This window comes from Carassius auratus, unplaced genomic scaffold, assembly GCF_003368295.1.
Source record: "Carassius auratus strain Wakin unplaced genomic scaffold, ASM336829v1 scaf_tig00216959, whole genome shotgun sequence".
In the NCBI taxonomy this organism is placed as follows: Eukaryota; Metazoa; Chordata; class Actinopteri; order Cypriniformes; family Cyprinidae; genus Carassius; species Carassius auratus.
Genome location: NW_020528816.1, coordinates 66543 through 88320, shown reverse-complemented (window position 1 = coordinate 88320; position 21778 = coordinate 66543). Strand labels below are relative to the sequence as shown.

General features: G+C 35.8%; 1 protein-coding gene and 1 pseudogene across 1 annotated transcript; both read left to right on the top strand.

Annotated features, from left to right (window-relative positions):
* The first annotated feature begins 2926 nt into the window (after window positions 1-2926).
* LOC113099550 (leukocyte cell-derived chemotaxin-2-like) lies at window positions 2927-4928 on the top strand. Its single transcript, XM_026264412.1, has 5 exons — window positions 2927-3076; window positions 3476-3508; window positions 3604-3694; window positions 4276-4427; window positions 4638-4928. Exons 1-5 carry the CDS (start codon window positions 3037-3039, stop codon window positions 4802-4804), a joined length of 483 nt encoding a protein of 160 aa, XP_026120197.1. The 5' UTR covers window positions 2927-3036; the 3' UTR covers window positions 4805-4928.
* A 5909-nt stretch (window positions 4929-10837) lies between these two features.
* Window positions 10838-13251, top strand: LOC113099535 (leukocyte cell-derived chemotaxin-2-like; annotated as a pseudogene).
* The last annotated feature ends 8527 nt before the right edge of the window (window positions 13252-21778 follow it).

Here is a 21778-nt window from a genome sequence, read left to right as displayed (position 1 = left end):
GAAAACTGGCATGAGGAGATTTTAATTAATTTCCTCCTTATTTCCTTTAGTCATTTGTGATACAGGAGACAAATAGATATATTTAAAAACATTTAAAGAGGCAAGGCAACATACAACAGTAGTCATGCTTTCAGGCTTTCTTGCATGCATGTTGGCATCTAAAATTTGAATGCGTTGGCTGCTGTTTGGCTCAGCAATCTCTTAGGCTTAAAGTTGACTACTAGATTAATAATGTTGGAAAATTGTCATTTTAACACTGATATAAACAGTCATGCATTTCATGCACGTATCCAACAAAACCCAGACAATTCAGTGTTTGTTGGGGCAGTGCAAACTAGCCTTAAAGATTATATTATATTATATTATATTATATTATATTATATTATATTATATTATATTATATTATATTATAGTGAACAGTTCAGTAATGAAAGATGTGTCTATTCATTTATATTTATAAAACAAAACTGGAATATAATTAATTTAATTTAACTGAACTAAACACTGATTACATTTATCAAATTCAAACATTGGAAGGTAAAATGTAATGTGCATTTCAGCCATGTAACATACAGTATACTGGAAATGTGACAGTATAATTGTGGTTTATATATTAATCATTAATTAGCAAACGGAGGACTAAAATCCCTTTAGTGTGCCTGTTTTTGCAATAGCAGCATGTATGAAAAACAATAGCTTTGTTATGTATCTGAATAAGTAGGAAGTGCTGAAACACATAAAATCCACATCCATGTCTCTTACTATATGTCAAGAACTGATGATTGCATTGTGCTTTTTTCTTTTTGTGCTGACAACATACAGAAACACCTTAATATGACTTGATTTGAGAACTAAAAAACATCAAAACACACATTATAAATATTTGATTACACTATTTCATATACCTGTGTATCACATACCAGTTTATGTGTATGATAATCAAAAACATATATATATATTTTTTTTTATTGAATTGAAATGGTATAGATATGATATCATGTATCTTCATGAGTGATCAATACAGGTAACTTGGAATTTACTTTGGAAGTGATTCTGTTATAGTTTCTTGACACTTTCTTGACACTTGACACTTTCTTATGTGGTGAGAAAAATAAATATATATGAAAACTTTATTTACAAAGGATACAAATTGTAATTTATTTTGCTTGCCATGAGTAAAGGAACTTGCCAAGAGTCAGTTTTAAAGAAAAGAAGGATAAAGAAAATTTGAAAATGTGTATATTAGCCTGATTGAACTGAAGAAGTGTTATTGACAGATTTCCATAACACATGCAGATTTGCTTAAAAAGAGGATGATTCAGTTTCCACAAAATAAACCACTTTAATTTAACTGCAACTTACTGACCCTTGTCTTATTGAATACGATCCATTTTTACAGAAAAGCCTGCCATTGATTACAAACAAACTAGAAATGTAAGTTGTTGTACATTTCACGGCCAATTCAACAGTAAGTTTCTTTGTCAGTCTCTGAGACTACTTATTCAGATTCAGAATGCAAACTATCAATGTGGAAATTGTGCACAGTGTAACAAAATTATTATTTAAACATTGTAATTGTCATTGTTTGTTTGTTTGTTACAATACTGAATACAAAAGTGTGCATTATTATATTCATGAACACACAAAAGAGTATGTACAGTATGTCTGGTTTGTAAGATGCCGTAGATTGACTAGACTAGATCACAACAACAGACCTTTTATTTCATTCTTCCACTTCTGTTTTGTCAAACTGTGTTTGAACCGTCTTTCTCAATTTTTGCTTTGTCATGTCAGCGTTGAAAATCCCAGCAGAAACAGAAAAGGAGAAACATGAAATAGCTGGCCATAACATCTGAAAGCTGAACTGATTCTGTGCTGTGTGTTTTTGCAATCAGACTATAACAATTCAACTAGTTTATTTTTATTCTAGCTTCTTTATAGCTTCTTTAATGATACAGTACATTACACCCTTTAGACACGCTCCACGAACTCTTGCTTGTCACTGAAACGTCTAATGACATTCCTAATAACAGTGTATTCTGTTCACTTGGTTTCCCACATTCAGTGATTTAAAAGTGTTGTGATTTTATCATTTATTTATTTAAGAAGAACAAAGGGCAGACTTTATTTGCTTTTTGCAAACATTCATTTGTAAACTGGTATTACCCCCTAGCATGCACACTGTCAATCAGTATAGATTAAACATTGATGAAGTGGGACTATGTACTACATGTATTACTAAAAAGGGTCATACATACATTATATATATATATATATATATATATATATATATATATATATATATATATATATATATATATATATATATATATATATATATATATATATAAACACGTATACGTGACCCTGGACCACAAAAGTCTTAAGTCTTAGTCTTTTATGCCAAATATCATTAGGATAATAAGTAAAGATCATGTTCCATGTAGATATTTTGTAAATTTCCTACTGTAAATATATCAAAACTTAATTTTTGATTACTAATATGCATTGCTAAAAATTAATTTGGACAACTTTTAAGGCGATTCTCTCAGTATTTAGATTTTTGTCACCCTCAGATTCCAGATATTCAAATATGTTCTATCTCATCCAAATGTTGTCTTATCCTACTAAACTATACATAAATGGAAAGCTATTTTTTTTTTCAGCTTTCAGATGATGTATAAATCTCAATCTCGAAGAATTGACACTTAAGACTGGTTTTTCGGTCCAGGGTCATATATACACTGAAAGTTCATAGTGGAGTGATTGTAAGAGTTTAGTTTACATTGTATGTTTTGATGATTCTCACTGCAAAACAAAATGTATTTAAATGAGAGTGTGGTCTGTTGTTCCCCTTTTTTGCTGTTATGCAATGTGATTTTTTTTTGGACTTTGTGTTTGAGTGTTGAAATCAGAATTTCCACAGAATTTCCACATGACTCCAGTCAAAATATAAAAACTCACAGTTAAATGTTTCTACCAGATTGAGGACGACCGCAGAGAAGATAGCATCTGAAAACAAACACTTACAGGACTATGAGACTTTACATCCTTTTCAGTTTTCTGCTCTTGGCTGGTAAGGAACAATTTAATTTTTATTATATTGATTTATTTATATTGAAAATGTTCTTTAAACCTAAAAAATGATTCCCTTCAATCCTAAAACTTAACTTGTAAACGCTGCTTATGAGTAAAAAAAAAGCTCAAATCTATTGCACAAATGAAGCATAATTCGTTCTAAATTCACATTCAGTGTGGTTAAATTAAATACAGAAAACATCTTCTCGCAAACAAAAATGAGTTTTAATATGAGTTTCAGTCACCATTTTAAGATTTGCTAAAATTTACTGATGTCTTACGGTGTCATTACAAACATTGTGAAAAGAATAAATATGCAAAGTAAATATTGCAAAAACATTTAAACAAAAAAACATAATTATGCAAATTCAAGTCTCAATGTGTGTCTCTTTTTCAGTGATTTGCAGCTGTCGTGTTGATGCTAGTCAAGGTATGAAGTGTAAATGAAGAAAAAGACAAACAGGCAGAAAAACATAACAACAGGCAGAGCATAAAGTAACACAGAAAATTATTTTCATTTCACAGTTAAATTTGGCCCTCTCTGCAGTGGGAACTCAAGTAACCGCAAAAGAGGATGTGATACGAAGTATGGCTGTGGAAGCTATGGGGCCAGCCGGTAAATTGTGTTTTGTTTGTGTTTCCTCTGACTCCACTCCAGAACTCTATTTCTCAACTCTGACCTCTCCTCATAGCTCTCCTCAGAAGTCACTGATGACACACACAGTGGAGGCCATGTTATGAAATATTGATATCATTCTTTTGTTTTGAGTGTGTTACCACAGACTTGATACTACTCAAAACCTCAACGTTACCAAAGATCTTTAATCTGCGCCATAGACAACATATATTTTAAAATCAACATCATTCACACACTCTCATTTAGTTTAAAATATGTATCTTATTTAGTTTAAACATAAGATATTTTGCAGACAGACAAGGCCTTTATACAGTGGAAATTGATGTGTCCTAACATTATTATTCACACAAGACACACAACATCAAATAATGTTTGATGACACTGAACTCATATCTAACGTGACACATCGTGTCTGATTGTACTTTAAGATTTGCGAGCTACTGTACAGTCTATCAGAGGGAAAGAAGACTGTGTAAACGTACATTTGATCATGTTGAGTGAATGATGACAGAATGCTGATTTTGAGGTGAATTATTCTTCAATGCGTGTTTGTGCTGCAGAGATGGTGGAAAACGGAAACATGGGGGTCTTGACATTGTGTGTGCTGACGGAGCCACAGTTTATGCTCCATTTGATGTGACGCTGAACGGCAAAGCTGCACCATACATAAAGAACAATGCTATCAATGATGGCATTAACTTGCGCGGAGAAGGTTTGCACTTACATCACACCTGTTTTATGTTGTAAAAGCATTAATAACAGTGAAGCGCAACTTACTTTTATAGACTTTCATGTTCGTAGAAAATAAAGTGCTTGTTTGATAAAATACTACTACTATTATAGGACATGTGGAAAAAGATTTCTTACATTAAATTCATAATCTCACATTAATCTCATATCTCCCCACATGATGTTTTGGCAGGTCTCTGCTTCAAGCTGTTCTATGTTAAGCCGGTCAGTTACTCTGGGTCCCTGAAGAAAGGGGAAAAGATCGGAACTCTGCTCCCAATGCAGACGGTTTATCCTGGAATCACTTCCCATGTTCACGTTCAGATGTGTGACAAATCAGATCCCACCAAGTACTTCTGATGCTGATGGAGCCGACGACCACCTGCAAACCACTTCAGAGTCTTGTGCCATTTATATCGGCTTTCTTTCTCTATACTGGTGCCCTGCACATTGCAATCTAATAATAAAGTTTTGAAGACTATAATGTTCTCAGTGTGCTAAATTGTACGATCATAGCACATAAATCATCCTGCTTTTTAGACTTATACACAAAGAAATATATAACGGTGTCTGCTATATCATGAAGTTATCCGCACTGATAATTAGTAAGAAAAGTCAATAAATAAACCAATAACTAAATAAATTAATTGTACTCTAATTAATGTTCATGTTTAGTTTGAGCCAACCTGCTTTTATTTTTCATGTCCTTTTTGTGTGCTGCTCCGACCTATATTCATAGTTCTTTATGGCAACCATTAATTCATTTAGCTCAAGTTCTATTTGTGTATGTCAGAGCAGAAAATCAGAGAGCGAGAGATATATTTTAATAGTTTCTGAGAATGTGTTGAAGCAGTGCTGTTACAATGAAGCAGAACGCCGACCTTAAAGCATTTGCAGCATCTGCTAAGTGCATAGACATAAACATAGACATGGCTCACATCTAAAAGGACACGAGGTCAACATATGGTTACTCAGAAATAATGCTGTACATCTAGTCAGTGAATATATTAAAATGCCGTTTTCTTCTTACCAACCACGGCATCATACTTATGATTCCATTACAACAACACACTGATATGCTGTTGAATAATCTGTGAGGTGGAAAAACAGTACAGTGGACTGTAGAAAAACTTCCCAATGTTTCTCCATTAGTCTCCAATGGCTTTCCATTAGTCAGGGATGGGTAAATGGGTTTTAGTATAAAACTTTTAGATGCATACAGCTGTAAAAATAATAATAATAATAATAAACAAAGGTGTTTTTGATGTTTTGTTGATTGTTTTGTGCAGAGGCACGTGACCCCTCAGATTTTTGAGCCAAGTAGATTTTGAATGCAGCTTCCAAAAGAAAAAAATAATAAATAGCTGAATATTATTTTCAATATTTAATATCGTGATTAAATCGTTCAGTGCATCATATCATCAGCTGCTAAATTCAAATCTGCATTCGCTGGCTTGCGCTGAGTCAGAGACACACGCATTTGTACAGCACTGCGCATTATACCCAATCACACACAATACTGTTGAGTTTATGAATGCAGTGGCCAATCAGAGGTTGTTCTGATGATTCATCGCTAAAATGCCTGTGTTTTTTTTTTTTTTCACTACAACTTAAATCTTTCTGGCAAATTCTTTAGTTAGAAACAACATAGTGCAGGGTTGTGTGTGTGTGTGTGTGTGTGTGTGTGTGTGTGTGAATCTAAGTAAGATATTCAATTCATTGTGTAAACAGCTTGAGTGATTTAAATGGGAGTTTCTGAGCGTGCTCAATCTGTCAATGAAAAAGTTATTTGATAATGCAATGTTCTTAGCTCTCTTTCTGTATGAATGTTTTATGATAAGGATCCTAACTTGCAGCGTATTTATTCAAATTAACTTTCAGTGTTAAATTCACATTTAATATAAAGTCAGTCGTATTAAAACTATGCTATGACATGACACCCATATCTGTTACTCAAGACAGGTTTTTATGCATATTAATAAACTGCATCCACCATAGATCAACTAACATTATCCATAAAGGTGAGAATCGAAATATTTGATGATATAGTTAATGTGTTTGGGAATGAAGAATAAAAAATGTTTATAATAATTGAACATAAGAACATAAGTGCTATTGTAGACTCCCAACGCCACCACCACTCATGACCCCACTAAATAATGAGTGCATGACACCCCTGGTTTTGTGCCATTGCTTTGGTGAAGCTGTCAATGACCTAAATTTAAAATCTCCATATGGCTCAGTGGCAGTGCGCTTATCAAACTACAAAAGGTTGCTTCAGTATTTAATTGCTGGAGTTGAGCATAGAATGATAAAGTAAACTGTAGCAAATTCAGCTACTCAAATGCAATATATTTTTGTGCTAAAATAAATCTACAATCTTAAAACAAATGTGTTAAAAACACCACGTTATTTTCACATATTGAGTTCAATTCAACACAAAATGTGTGTTAAAAATATAACACAAATTGTGTCACTTTAGTTCACACATTAATGAGATGTTTTCGGTACATGGATTACTGCAATTCTTTCAGAATAACAAAATGTTCTGTTAACAATTACATTTGTGAAATCACATGAACCAATGAAGCACATACAGTTAATTGAACAATTTTTTCTTTTACAGTATGCCGAATATAAAACTGTTAAAAATAATATCAAAACACTTCACATTTGTTAAACAAGAACTTCAACACATTCCTCCAATAAAACATTTATCAAATACCATAAAACCTGGTCAAAAGACAGACAAAATCTCAATGATAGTTGACGTAAATTGAAAGGAAGGGCAAAATAATTATTCTTCGCCACAATTATGTACTGTGCTCCATGTCTAAGTAAACCAATGGAAATAAACTGAGCTGACTTAAGGGACCCTTTCATGGACTCAACAACAACTTTGTCACGGCACGGTAGGAACGGCGCCGTGGAAGAAACTGGGTCTGGGTCCAAATGCAGGGAATTACTTTTAATTTCAACAGGAACAGACCAACAAGGCAGAAACAAAACAAAAGCAGGAACGGTTCCTGCACGCAGATCACACATAAACTCCTCGGAATACAAGCAAGACTCGAGGTACGAGATACACATCACGAACACTTAACAATTTACACTCAGAATTAACAAATACAGCCAGGCAGAGTGGTGGGTGAGACAAGCATATATAGTCCATGAAAATAAGCACCAGGTGTGTGTGTGTGTGTGTGTGTGTGTGTGTGTGTGTGTGAGAGAGTGGGTGGGTGAAACAGGTGTGCAGAGTGAACCACGTGTGAAGAGTGAAGAAGAATGAGTCCGGAAGATGGGGAAGTGGCGCCCTCTGGTGGTGAGAGGGAGGAACACTGGGTCCGGACTCATGACACTTTATTTATTAAAAGCAAACACATTAACAAATCATACCAGCACCAACTCCAAGTTTGAGACAGCAGAATTCCCACAGCATTCACTGCCAGAAACACTTTTCCCAGATGCTGTTGGGTGGATGATGACTCATTATCATCTCGACTAAGTAAAAACACACAAAAAGATCAATTTAAACCAAAATTATAAATTGTATATCCTGAAATAATGTAAAAAAATTAGTCAATTACATTTAGAAATATGTGCACATCACAGAGGCAGAACTATTTGCACTGTTTTTATCAGTGGGACAATATTAATACAATACTACAACCTAGAAATAATTTGCAGGTCTCAGCAGCACAAATTATGTGCCCACCCAGCTACATCTGATTCAAATATTATGCTAATTAACAGTGAGCGGTGGTTTCAGACATTACAGTGCTTCACTCGCACTGACTCTGTCTGAAAGAATGAAAAGACCGAGCTGAAGGTGGAGCGATTCGACCAATGATGAAAGGAGCGTTTCAGCTCCGCCCACAAGTGTGAATGAAATATTGAAGCCATAAACCGAAATGATCAAAACGTACATGGACCAACTGTCTTGTCCATGTTCTCTCAATTGAATCCTTTTCTTGAGATTTGAGTCTCTTGACCTTCTGCAAGCCCCGCCTTGTTCACGCAGTGATTGACAGGGCGGGAGGGGGCGGACACGTCATCGGCTCGGAATGCATTTTCAATGTGCACATTGAATTTTGCTAAATTCATTGCGGGACATTGAATGAAAATGCAATCGTAAGTGTCTTGACTGTGAGTGTTAATGCAATTAAGAAAAATAGCATTTAAATGATAATTTTGCCACAGTTTTTGCTTGAACATGTTATACATATCTAATCATTTCTGTAATAGTAGGGCTTTAAAAAAAAAAAAAAAAAAAATAAGGATTGACAAAAGGAGGGAAACAAGCAGTGGCGGTTCTACATTGAAATACACCCTGGGCGAGACCCCTTTCGAGCACCAACTTTCATGGAGGTACCATTACCCATTACCCACGGTCCGCCCGTGCCTAAAACCGCTACTGGAAACAAGAGATGTAGAGGGCCCCATGTCTGTGCTTGCCTTGGCCCCCAAAATGTCTAAATCCGCCCCTGATTGTGGTCAGTGCTACAGTATTTACAGCGCGTTTCGCTGTATGCATGTGTTGTGAAGGATTTGCAGCGCACTTCGTTATATGCATGTGTTTTGATGATTTGCAGCGCGTTTCATTATATGCATGTGTTGTGAAGGATTTGAAGTGTGTTTCATTATATGCATGTGTTGTAGGGGTATAACGGTAGGCAAAATCACGGTTCGGTATGTACCTCGGTTTTAAAGTCACGGTTCGGTTAATTTTCTGTACAGTATGGGAAAGAAATGCAAACATTAAACTGGAGGTTGTTTATTACTATAAACTTTTTTTAACAATTTGTTTACACTTTTTTTAAATACTTTTTAATAAAATATATATATAAAATAAAAAAAGAATAGTGATGCCTTTTGAAAACCTTAGGCCGGTGACACGCTGGCATATTGCACCTGTCAAACATAGTCTATTTTGCCGTCAATACTGTTGATGGTGTCCTTTATCAGTAGGCTTTATATTTATGCTCAACATGCAATATAGATATCGTTGTCGTGAAGACAAGATCCTGGTCTGTCGGCGGTCTCCCTCTATGTCACCTACAGTAGCAGCAGCGCACCAGCGCCGCGTCAGGCACGATTCTGGTGTGTAAAGACACAGAAAACGCGGAGCAGCCGTCACGCAACTGACACGCTCAGAAACGCCACGCTCACGCCCCGCAGCCAGTGTGTCACCGGCGGGATTTGCGCTGAACGTGGAGACTTTCGCCACTTAATATGTTCATTTGGAAACATGAAAATGTATGTGTTCCGCAATCAAAATATTGCATTCGATCATTCGGTACATACGTGCACCGTACCGAAAGCCCTGTACCGAAACGGTCCGGTACGAATACATGTACCGTTACACCCCTAATGTGTTGTGGTGATTTGCAGCGCGTTTCATTACATGCATGTGTTGCGAGGATTTGCAGCACTTGTGTTGTCAAAATGATGATGTTTTTTTTTTTTTTTTTTTGCTGGTGTTTTTTCAATTTGCATGTGTTTTCTTAAATTGCAGCACGTTGGGCTATCTCGGCCACCGTAGTCTTGTTCCATTCATGCAATAAATGCATGTCCACTGCTGAGCTGTGGGCTATGAATTTTTCATGCACAATGCAGACAAAATTACAATTGTAAAAATAAATCAGAGGTACAGAAATGGATTGTTATTATTATTATTATTATTATTATTTATAATTTTTTTTAAAATAAAGCATGACATTATGATAAACCTACTTTCTTCGACTCTACAACTCTACGACTCTACGAAAGAGGTTCCTCCAGTCTAGAAAAAAAAACAAAAAAGCAAAACTAGAGTAAAAAAAAAAATTAATGTTTTTATTAACAAGATTCGAGAGGAGCGCGTCAGATACTAAGCCTAATCAACACACAGGTGGACAATAATCAAGTAATCAATCCCATAGTATAAATATCGCTGACTTAACTCTGTCCATTGACGGTTTATCAGCATCCCTCCTCCACCCCATCTCCTCACTTGAGTTCACCTTATAAATAGACGGGGAAGAGGGTTACTCTAGGTTTGGGCCATTCGCGGGCTCGGTGCCCTTCCCCGGACAGCGCGCCAAATATGCATACCATACCTCAGCTAATTATATGTAAGCGTGAACTAGTGAATTGAAAACAATAGTGAGTAATCTATTTTTGGAATTGAATCACATTGATTCCAGAACCAGGAATTGGAATCACTGTGGATAAAAGCACTAGATTTAGTTCAAGTGCTAAATTTAGTGTTTAATAAACATCTGTTTTACTAAATTCTGCTGAGGTGAAGTTTAGTCTAGTCCCGTATCAGGATAGGCTTACGTATTGTATCATGCCATCTGTATTGGTTATACATATGCATGACAAAACTAATAGCTATTAGTGCCTTTAGGCATGCTACACAAACTCTTGACTCGTAAGGTATGTCTGACTTAATTACAGTGTATTTTGTTTGTTTGGTTTCCCACACTAAATGCTCCAGAAGGGTTGTGGTTCTATAATTTATGGTTTTAGAGAGCCCTCAAGGAAAGTCTTTGATTGCTTTTTGCAAACACTTCTTAGTAAACATTTATAAACACACGTTGATACATTATATTGTTTTTATAATTGTGTGTGTGTGTGTTCGCCTATAGACTACCTGTGGCTGGTGACTAGTGACAATAAAGGGCTACTACTACTACTACTACTACCTACCTAACCATATTATGAGACGACATTTTATCCAGAAGTGAGCTAAACCTAAACCTGACAAAATATCACAAAATCTAATTTTGGGTTTCCTGAAATAATAAAGTAAAAAAACTACTTTTTTAGTAAAAAAAATTATTCATTTTCATTTCACAATTCATTTTAATTGATTTACTAAGGGTTGGGTGATGGATAGGTCCTTAAGTAAACTTTCGCTTTGGATAAAAGCGACTGCTAAATGACTAAATGTAAACTTAAGTAATTGTGTGGGAGTTGAAAGCTAAATTTACAGAGAACTCCATACAAGATATAAAAACTCATAGCTCAAAAAGCCAAACAGAGGACACTAGCAGACAAGGAAAAATCTGAGGACAAACGATTGCAGAACCAATTTTACATCCTTTTCAGTTTTCTGCTTTTGGCTGGTAAGAAATTACAATGTATTTGCCAAATAGACATTTGCTTAATACTGGACCGTGTTATTTAAACTTACATTTGTTTTAGTCCAGTTTAGTTTTCAAAAATTTAGATTTAGTCTAAAATGAGTCTGTAGGTTTCATTGTATTGTGAGTATTATATGTCTTGATAAATTTCACAGAAGTTTTGTGGTGTGTTATTGTAAAAAACTGCAAAAAACAGTAAAAATGCAAATTAAAATTCAGTATAACAGTGTTGTAAAGCAGTGGTTCTCAACCACGTTCCTGAAGGCCCCCCAACAGTGATCATTTTGCATCTCTCCTTTGAGTAACGCAAACCAAAGTCTCAATGTGTCTCCTTTTCAGTGCTTTGGAGCTCTCGGGTTGATGCCAGGGAAGGTATTGTCAGGAAAGACAGACCAATAAAGAAAACATTGCATTATGTAAGGAACAGGAATTAGTTTATTATATAAGAATAATAACAAAAAACATATTTTTCTTTTCATTTCAGTGAAATTTGGCCCCCTCTGCAGTGGTAATCCAAATAACAGCAAAAGAGGATGCGATAAAGAAGGCTGTGGATACTAAGGAGCCAGTCGGTAAATTGTGTATAATTCCTGTGTTTCTTCTAACCACCTTTAAATAACACTATTTATAATATATAGCTCTTTCCAGATATCATTGATTGCAATTAAAAATGATTTTTAATGAATTTTTTTTTTAAGGAAATTGTCATCATTTCCTCACCCTCATGCCATTTCTAAACTATATGGCTTTCTTTATTTGGTCAAATACAAAAGAACATATTTTGCAGACTAACAGGGAAGTTTTTTTTCCCCATAAAGCTACAGTATTATTCACTGAATGACTGGCCAATAGACCAGTGGCATTGTTTGGAATTGTGAGCCTCCTCAACTGAGATTGCATTCTGGACACCTTCACCCACGAGCCCATGCACAAGAAACACATGAACAAACAAAGTTTGTTCTCAAGATCTCAACATCAGATCTTGCTTTTCGCATCATGTTTAAATATACAATTTGAGAGCTATTTTGGAGGTAAATAAGCATTTTTCAACTTACTTTTCTCTGAAGTGTGTGTTTGTTTTTGCTGCACTGACAGTAAGCATGGTCCACATGAGGGTCTTGACATTGTGTGTGCTGATGGAGAAAGAACAATGCTATCAATGATGGCATTAACTTGAGCGGAGAAGGTTTGTACTTACATCTTCACATCTGTTTAATGTTCTAAAAGCATTAATAACAGTGTAGCGCAACTTACTTTTATAGACTTTCATGTTCGTAGAAAATAAAGTGCTTGTTTGATAAAATACTACTACTATTATAGGACATATGGAAAATGATTTTGTACATTAAATTCATAATCTCACATTAATCTCATATCTCCCCACATTATGTTTCTGGCAGGTCTCTGCTTCAAGCTGTTCTATGTAAAGCCTGACAGTTATTCTGGGACCCTGAAGAAAGGGCAAAAGATCGGAACTCTGCTCCCAATGCAGACGGTTTATCCTGGAATCACTTCAAAGGCTGCAGCAAAGTCAGATTGTTCAGAGGACTCATCTGGTTCCTGTGGTCTTGTCCCGGTGACTGTCTAGGAGACAAGGTCTTCACTGGGGATCTGTCTCTGGAGCACATATAGTTATCTTCTTCAAACTTCTATTTATTTTCACTTGTCAGGCAGTAAGTGACATCGTGACATATTTCACAACAATGTTAACATCCCTTCACAGATGCACAGTGGTATTTGATTGTGGAAAGTTATGTAAAGTTGTGCACTGTAGAACAAATTAATACAATATTTTGTGGTATCAGGATTGGCCACAAGAGGGAAGCAGAGTACATAGAGGAGAACCAACTTGAGTCATAAATTAATATAATGTGTCGTTGTATAAACAGTTTGAGAACATTATTACCATTCTGCATTATACGTAGAATAGTATTAGATCTTTAGATACATGGTAATATTATAATAGCTTTAATAAAGGTATAATAAAATAATTAATATATAATAACATTTTATATAATTTATATATATTTCATGACATGCCTGTTGTATCCAGATCACGCCAGATGCAGTCTGGTATTACAATCAAATCTATTTTCATCCCTTTGTTCTTTGTTCTATTTTCATCCCTTTGGATCTTGCCAGCTGTCTTTATTCATGTCTCTCCCTACTGTTACTCTCTAATTGCACAGACCAAACTTTCATCCGTTCCATTACAGATGATCAAACCAGGACAGCGAGATTTCCTCTGGGCAGTATGAATTCATTTAAATCAACTCGTTCTTATTCATTGGAAATCACGGCCTACTGTGCAAAGCTGATTGGCCAGTTTTGATTTCACCCTCCATTCATTCTGCAAGCGAATCACAAATGTCCATCACTGGTGATTATATGTTTAAATTCCAGCTCAAAAGGATAATGTTAACTAGGCCAGGCAATTTATCCTCAGTCCAACTGTCCTGGAATAAGATAATAATAATAATTCTGACTCAGGGATACCTTAAAATCCATTTACACACATTTGCCTAAAATATCTGTAAAGCTTCTCACCGTCAGTCTCCATTCCTTTCTTTCTTTCTCATCTGCAGAACGTATTGACCTCTCTCTTTCCACAGCGATACACAAGTGTGGGCACAAAGAACAGACAAAGACAGAGGCATAAAGTAAGTGTGTATGGGGTTGAATGTGAATATGAGACCGAGGATAAGAGAAAATAAAGGAGAGAGACACGGTGAGCGAGCCCTGCAGCCCTGGTTTCCTGCATTCAGTGCAGATGGGTTTGTGTTTCAGCTGTACATAGATAAAAAAGTACATAAATATTTCATTTCCAGTTTAATGTGCAGAGACAAATATGAGAAAGTTATTTTTTTGGTTGTGGGTTGGTTTTAGCCGACTGGTTTTAGCCAGCGGCAGGGTCCGTTTGATTTATTTTCTCTGTTTGGAAAACAATTGACCTATAAATCAGATACAGTTTCAAACTTCAAAACTTTTTGAACTGTGATTCACCCTGCTTTTAATGAATAGAATATAAGATGTTATTGTAAAAACAGGTTAAAGGTACACTGATCAATAAAAATGTGAAACTATGAAAAAGAAAAATGAAAAAGAAGAGAGGGTGGATTGGACTGAAGAGCTGTAGCATTCCCTGTGCTGGATGAGACAGATATGAGATTAGCAGAAGAGTGTGCTACAGCCTTGCTAATGGATTTCTGTACTGCAGTGAGAAGCAGTGAATGGCACTGGGACTCGTGTTTGCCTGCCCGGCAGAAAAGCCATAATCCATCCCCTACATTATTACACAATGGATCTGCCATCCAGGTTCGGCCATTGAATAGAGTTACCTAATCAGGTATTGCCCTGAATGCCGCCGCTTCAATTAGCAATTAAAAAAAAGGGTAGCAGAAAGAAAGAGAAAATCTTGCTTCTATTGAACTGAAGCGATCACATCTGATTCTGATGAGCTGCTGTGCTGTCAATTGCTGGGTCTTGATAGATGGGTTTCTTAAGGCTGTTTAAATGGGAGAGGGTGAGTTATTTTCAGTGTTGATGGGCTGGAGCGGGTTAAAATTATGGGCTTGTGACATTTTATTATTGCTATTTCGGAGAAACTGAAGTGTTTGAAGAAATGTATAATATATCACTATGTTTTATAAAGACTTTTTGTATTGCTTGCCAATATAATGGTATGATATTTTCTGTTACGCTACATTTTTGATGTGTCATCGATTGTTTCGTGCTTTATACAGTAATTGTTTAATTATTTAAACTGAGCTGAAAGCCCTATAGTGCAATAAGCTATTTTGTGACGTATACTCCTAATATTGCCACTACAAGGGGGAAAGGTCAATGTGTTTAAGTATACTGTATTTTATTATTATTATCATTATTTTTTACATTGAATATAAGGTTTGTTACCAAGACACCTACATTTATCATTAGACGGGAGAGCGGGGGGATTTGAGCCTGTGTAAAAGTATTAATTTGTTTTTGTTTTAAAAATGGGAGTATATATATATTCAATGGAGTCGAGTGTAAAAGCTAGCCTAGGACTCGCTATTATCATGCCGCTGTGAAGGCTGTTAAACTCTTCAATAAGGTCATCACAGAGAAAAGCTTTTCAGTGCATATTTATGCATGTATTGTAAATACATAGTGTCCTTCTCTCTGTGCCACTCTTTAGGAAACTGCATCTATGATATCAAAGCCTTTCTATTTTCACTCACTCTCTGACCTGTTGTCCTGGCTCTTCTACACTTCTGCACATTTAGCGGAAGTACATTTATGTCTGTCAAAGCTGGGCACTCTTTTGCAACCCAACAGAAGAAATAGAAAGAAAAAAAAAACTGACTGAGAGTATGTATATGTGAGATTGAAGAGTGAGATAGAGAGGGTTCAGTAAACATTACTCAGATGGAATAGGTGGCCATGGGCAGGCTTGCTAGCTACAATGCCAGCTCTCCTTCTCTGTTCTTGTCTGTGGGTTCTACATTAGCCACTACTTTAATAGCAGAAATATAAGAGCTATAACCCTCTCCCCACTGGCATTGAATAAATCATGCAATTCTAAAATGCAATTTTATTTGAAAAGAAATATTACTTTTGCTTAACCCTTACTTCTCAGACATCCCAATACCACCAGCCATTTTATCCTGTGTCTAAGCCAACATTACCATCAATAATACGGATCCTATCTGAAGATCAATGTGTGCTTTTCATGACTGAAGACACACTGTGCAGTTTAGTCTTTCAAGAGTGAAAAATACATAAAAATGATATAATGATTAGATACAATGCATAATCAAACCAATAACTAAACAAATGGAATGCAATACGATTTAAATAATAATATTGTAGTGTAATTAAAATAAAGAAATACAAAAAAGCTGGAAGTGTTGCAGAAACGGTAGGAAATAATTCTTATTTTTTAATACAGTTATAATGCACACAATTACTGTATGAGCATCTTGTTCATAGTAATTTGCCCAGTTAAGATGGTCTTGTCTCTCCCCAACAATTTTAATCATCTTATAAAAAGTAAAATATACTGTAAGAGGCTGTGCAGAGGGGTCATGTTATAGGCTACCCATAAGTATTCATTAATCTAACGAGGATTTTGACATCCAGGCCTCAGGCTCCTCTCCCTGATATGCACAAGGGCTGAATTACACCACAGAGTGGATTATTCCTCTTTGGGGCAGCAGGGCCTCATTCTCTCCAGCTTTAATTAAGTTTTCAGAAGCCCATTAATGAGCCTGTTTATTAGCTGCAGGATACAGACTTATTGTGGAGGGAGATTTGGCTTGAGCGGTTAGGTAAAACAGAGGAAACTTTCGTGATTGAACATTCCAAACTTTTAGAACCTTTGCTTTTTCATTTAAAACTACAGTGCATTTTTGAGCCAGCATCATCAAACAGAATCTCAACAAACTATCTAGTGTCATGGACTGTTTTTTAGTTGAAAATCATCTGTAAATAATATAATAAAGCAATTGAAAATCATATTACTATTTCACGCCAATGTATTATCATATTTAAAGGGGTTTCATTTTATAATGTCTTCTGGTGCACTTATTATGTTAGTAGGATCTTTACATCAAAAACGGTCATAATTTAGAAATAAATGGCGATTTTCTCTGATTTGTACTCTGTCTTCTTAAGAGATCCAGGAAAATGCCACTGCCATGACAGGGTAAAATATTTACATATGAAATAGATATTGTTTTTTTTTTTCTTTCTCTAAACTATGTGTCTATTATTACAGCTGCCAAGACTAATGGAATGCTTTATCCCAAAATGAAAATTTGCTAAAAATTTACCACCCTCAAGTCCAGTGAATACATTTCTACATCTTGGATGCCTAAGGGTGAGTACATTAGATTTTTTTGGTTAACTATTCCTTTACCTAATTATAAAAAGTGTTGATTATAGCATTATAGTTTGATCTATTCATACTGCATAAAAAGGTTGTAGTGCTGTGCATTTTAGCCAATTATGATCAAGTGTGTTGAACATTCACTACCCTTAGGTAAATATCTCTGCAATGATTTTGTCTGATTTACTAAAGAACAAAATGAACCGAACAAACAAATACTCCTCTGCTAAGACATTCACAGATTTGAAAACGAACAGCCACTTTCCAAACATTAGGATCTTTGGAAGTATACCATATACCCATATGAATATAACCATATATTCATCTAATAAAAACCCAGACTTGGTTTCAATAAAAGCATTCGTTTTTCAACTAACAAAGGAAGAATTTGAGCTCTGAAACTTGCAGTATGTTTTTATAGTACAACAGCTATTAGAAAAAGACCAAGGAAATTTGGATTTCTCAATTAATGAGCCCTTTAACAATCAGACATTTTATAATTTATTGTATTTAATTCAAACGAATACATTTAATAAGGAACATCTGAAAAGAGTGGTTACCTGCGTGTTTTACATCTCATTACCTGTATTCTGAGTCTTCAAATGACATTTGCATTTCAGCTGTATTTGTTTTAGGGCTTTTCTCTCTCTCCCTGTTTAAAGTGGCTTTAGAGGTTCTGATGTTTACAGTTCTGGTATTGATTTGATTCGGAGGTCTAGTCCACAGACTCAATAGCAAGGGCCCATGGCTATTGAACCACACAGACGGAGTCAGAACGCGCCTGTGCGGCTTGGAAATAATGGCTCTGGGTTACCAATGCAGGAGTGAAAATGTTAAAGCGTGGTGAGCAAGGTTAAATCTATACTCTCAGTCAGTCGGCACAAACACGGCACACGCAGGGGAACAAGGACCAGCGGCTATAAAGCAAGATGTCATCAAGGGAGTAAACTCATTTACACATGCATGCACATGCACAAAAACTGAAGCTTTGGCCTTTCACAGACGTACAGTATATAAATGAGCAAATACAATACTTGCCTGAAAATGTTAGCTCAGATAAACTGTCTTTTACAAGAGCTTTTTTATAGGATAGCGTACATATGTAAGGGTAATGTGAAAATACATTAAACAGTATTTTTGTCCTGTTATTTTATTATTTGTGCTCTTTTTTAATAATCTAACCTGCATAAATTAATTTTTATTTCCATAAACAGTTTTATTTCTTGTTTATAGCATAAACCTCATAAAACTGTGCTAAATTTATGCTTAAACCAAGAAAAAGCTACAGTATTTGCCATTGAGTAAAACATCTTAATATCTAATACTGTGTTGTTAAAGGCACATTTTTGAAAGATAAAGAAAATGATTTATTGCATTGCAGCGGTCAGCTGTTTCTAAATAGGATTTGCGTGGGAGGTCAAAGGTCATGCAAGAGTTTATTTTCCTGACATCTCACCACTGTAATCACAGCCCACTTTCTCTAATAATGGCTATATAAAGCCAAAATGGTGGAGAAATGGGATGTGTATTTGTGTTTAAGTGAGCTGGACAGTGGAAAAAGAGAATTTGTATGCTGTAGGTGTCAGTGGATCTGGGTGTTCCTAAAAGTGCAACTGTCCTTGGACATTCTGATCTTTGGATATTTTATGGAGAGTCTGTCTGAAGGGTGTCATGTGGGAATGCTGTGTTTGTGTTTGTCTTCTGAGTACTCTGATGTACAGACACAGAAAATCAAAGAGAAGAGATGAAAACAGCTGAGGCACAGGTAGCTGTGGGCGGTTCAGCTGCTACTTAGAGGTCTCATCTTTTCTGTATCACTCTCTTTCTTTCTTTCTTTCTTTCTCTGTGTCTCTATCACACACACACACACACACACACACACACACACACAGAATCTGAAAGCATATTGAGAAATGAACTGAAAACATATAGCAAAAAAGGTCCATATGAATAGCATAATTGTATAAGGTTTGCTTTCAGGGTATGTAAAGCACATGTGTGTGACTGTTTGTGCATGTCTTAAAGCTGCTTTCAATCATATCTGCCTTGGACTGACGTTGGATTACCTATATGAAACATACCACATCACTTTACATATAACAATAATAAATAAAAAGCTTGTCGGCAGCCATATCACCCTGGAGCCCAAGACTGGTTGCCCACTGAAGCTAAGCAGGGCTGATCCTGGTCAGTACATTGATGGGAGACCTCCTGGGAAAACTAGGTTACTGCTGGAAGAGGTGCTAGTCAGGCCAGCAGGGGGTGCTCACCCTGTGGTCTGTGTGGGTCCTAGCACTCATTAATAAAAACACTAAAACTGACAAGCTAAGCAATATCGTGTTCATAATCGAATGGAATTCATCTAATGAACGCGATATAGCGTAGCTTGTCAGTGATCTAAGGCTCTGTGTATTAAATGCATCTGAATAATTTCCATATTAAAGCACATGATGGAGATTTACTATTAATCACAGAATCGGCTTTGCTAACGAGATGCGTATGACATGTATATATATATATATATATATATATATATATATATATATATATATATATATATATATATATATATATATATAATTTAAATAAATGAATTATGAGTTTTATGAGTTTTTTTGATTTTAATCAAACAAATGAGATTAAATGTACCCTTCAATCAAATCACTTTCTCAAAAAATTGTAATTATCCACAAAAAAGACTGTCAGTGATACATATATATACTTCTAGCGTCAGCCTCAGATGTCATGCCCACGGACTGTTGGCTAAATATTAAACGTAAACTGATGCATATGGGACACAGAAGTGGAAACACTTCAGGAGTGTCGAAGTCGTCATCGGATTAGTTGAATAATCCAGGATTTCCGCGAGACGTGTATGTCGCATTCTTTAACGTTCTGCCTGGAAACAAAGATACCGTGGCCCCAAACCCTCTCACGAAAGAAGAATCTTCGTGGCATAGAACCTTTAAAATACATCCGAGAGTTTTACACACCGGTCTGTTATTGTGGCGAAATTTTCATGCCTCGAAACGTGACGATAAACGAAACGAACTGTGATTGGTTGTTTGACATGTCATTCAAACATCCTCATGGGCGGACCTTGGCCAATGAAAGCTGTCATGAAGGTCTGGCTACGTGAGACTATATAATTTCAGTCCCTATAAGGGTTAAGAACAACATAAGTAAACACACTGGTGACACCCCACAATAAGATTCAATTTGTTAACATTAGTTAACTACATTAGTTCACATAAACTAACATTGAAAATACTTCTAAAACTTTTATTAATCTTAGCTATTTTAGTTTTGTCAAAACTTTTGTCTTTGGAAAAAAACTTTTGTCTGTGGATATTATGTAATGGACCTGAGCCAACAAGATGTTGTATTTTTATTAACTTTAATGTTAAGATTAATAAATACTGTAACAAATGCATTGATCATTGTTAGTTAATGTTAAGGGGCCTTATTGTAAAGTGTAACCAATAGATTATTTGAATCTTATTAGTTAGATTCATTAGGGAATAATACAGTTACATTTCGGACTCGCACACTGCACAAACCATGCACAGTAAACTCTGTTGTGACAAATAACTAGTCGGCATGTCTTGCATCTCACTCAAGTGTGTGTTCTGAACACAGAGTTAATGGCTAATGTATTTAAAATTAAGAGGCACAGCACGCAAACAGCTCTGGGTGTTGGTGAAGTGAGAGATGTGGGGAAAGAGTGGAGAGGAACAGAGCTGCGGGTCTTCTGAGCTATATTAAAATACCCAGTGAGACCTTTCACCTTTTGGCATTCTGTTCTCCATATCTCTCTCCTGGCATGTTATTAAAATAACAGAACTCTGAACGGACTCCATCGAGTGTGGAAGTGGGAACTTGCTGAACCTATTAGATAGGTTAATTAGTACAAAGGGCCAGGGCTCAACTCTGAATGCACTCTCAGATGGCCGAAAAAAACCCCCAAATAAACAAAAACCCACGCTCATTGCACTTCGTTCCACGCTGCTTGCCGGAAAACACTCATGGTTTCTCCCAGGCTGTTTCTTCACAGCTAAATGCCAGTTGTCAATCACGTACCGGGTATCACATTCAACATTAGGATCCTGCGACATGAGCATGATTTTAATCATTGTCCTTCTGCTCATTTAGGACACTTTATAAATATGATTGAATTATTTAATCCCATAATTGAGGGCATGGGCATGTACATGAATCAAGAGTTAAGGCGATGCTGACCATTAAGTCAGCCATGAAAGTTTAAGCAGTTTGCTTTATGTTGATATGATGCCTTATGATGTTATGATGTTTATAGATTATCTGACTTTCCTGAAA

Coding starts and splice junctions, on each gene's coding strand:
- LOC113099550 (XM_026264412.1), top strand. CDS start 3,037: ATGAGACTTTACATCCTTTTCAGTTTTCTGCTCTTGGCTG. Junction 3,077..3,475: donor CAGTTTTCTGCTCTTGGCTG/GTAAGGAACAAT, acceptor TCTCTTTTTCAG/TGATTTGCAGCTGTCGTGTT. Junction 3,695..4,275: donor GGAAGCTATGGGGCCAGCCG/GTAAATTGTGTT, acceptor TTTGTGCTGCAG/AGATGGTGGAAAACGGAAAC.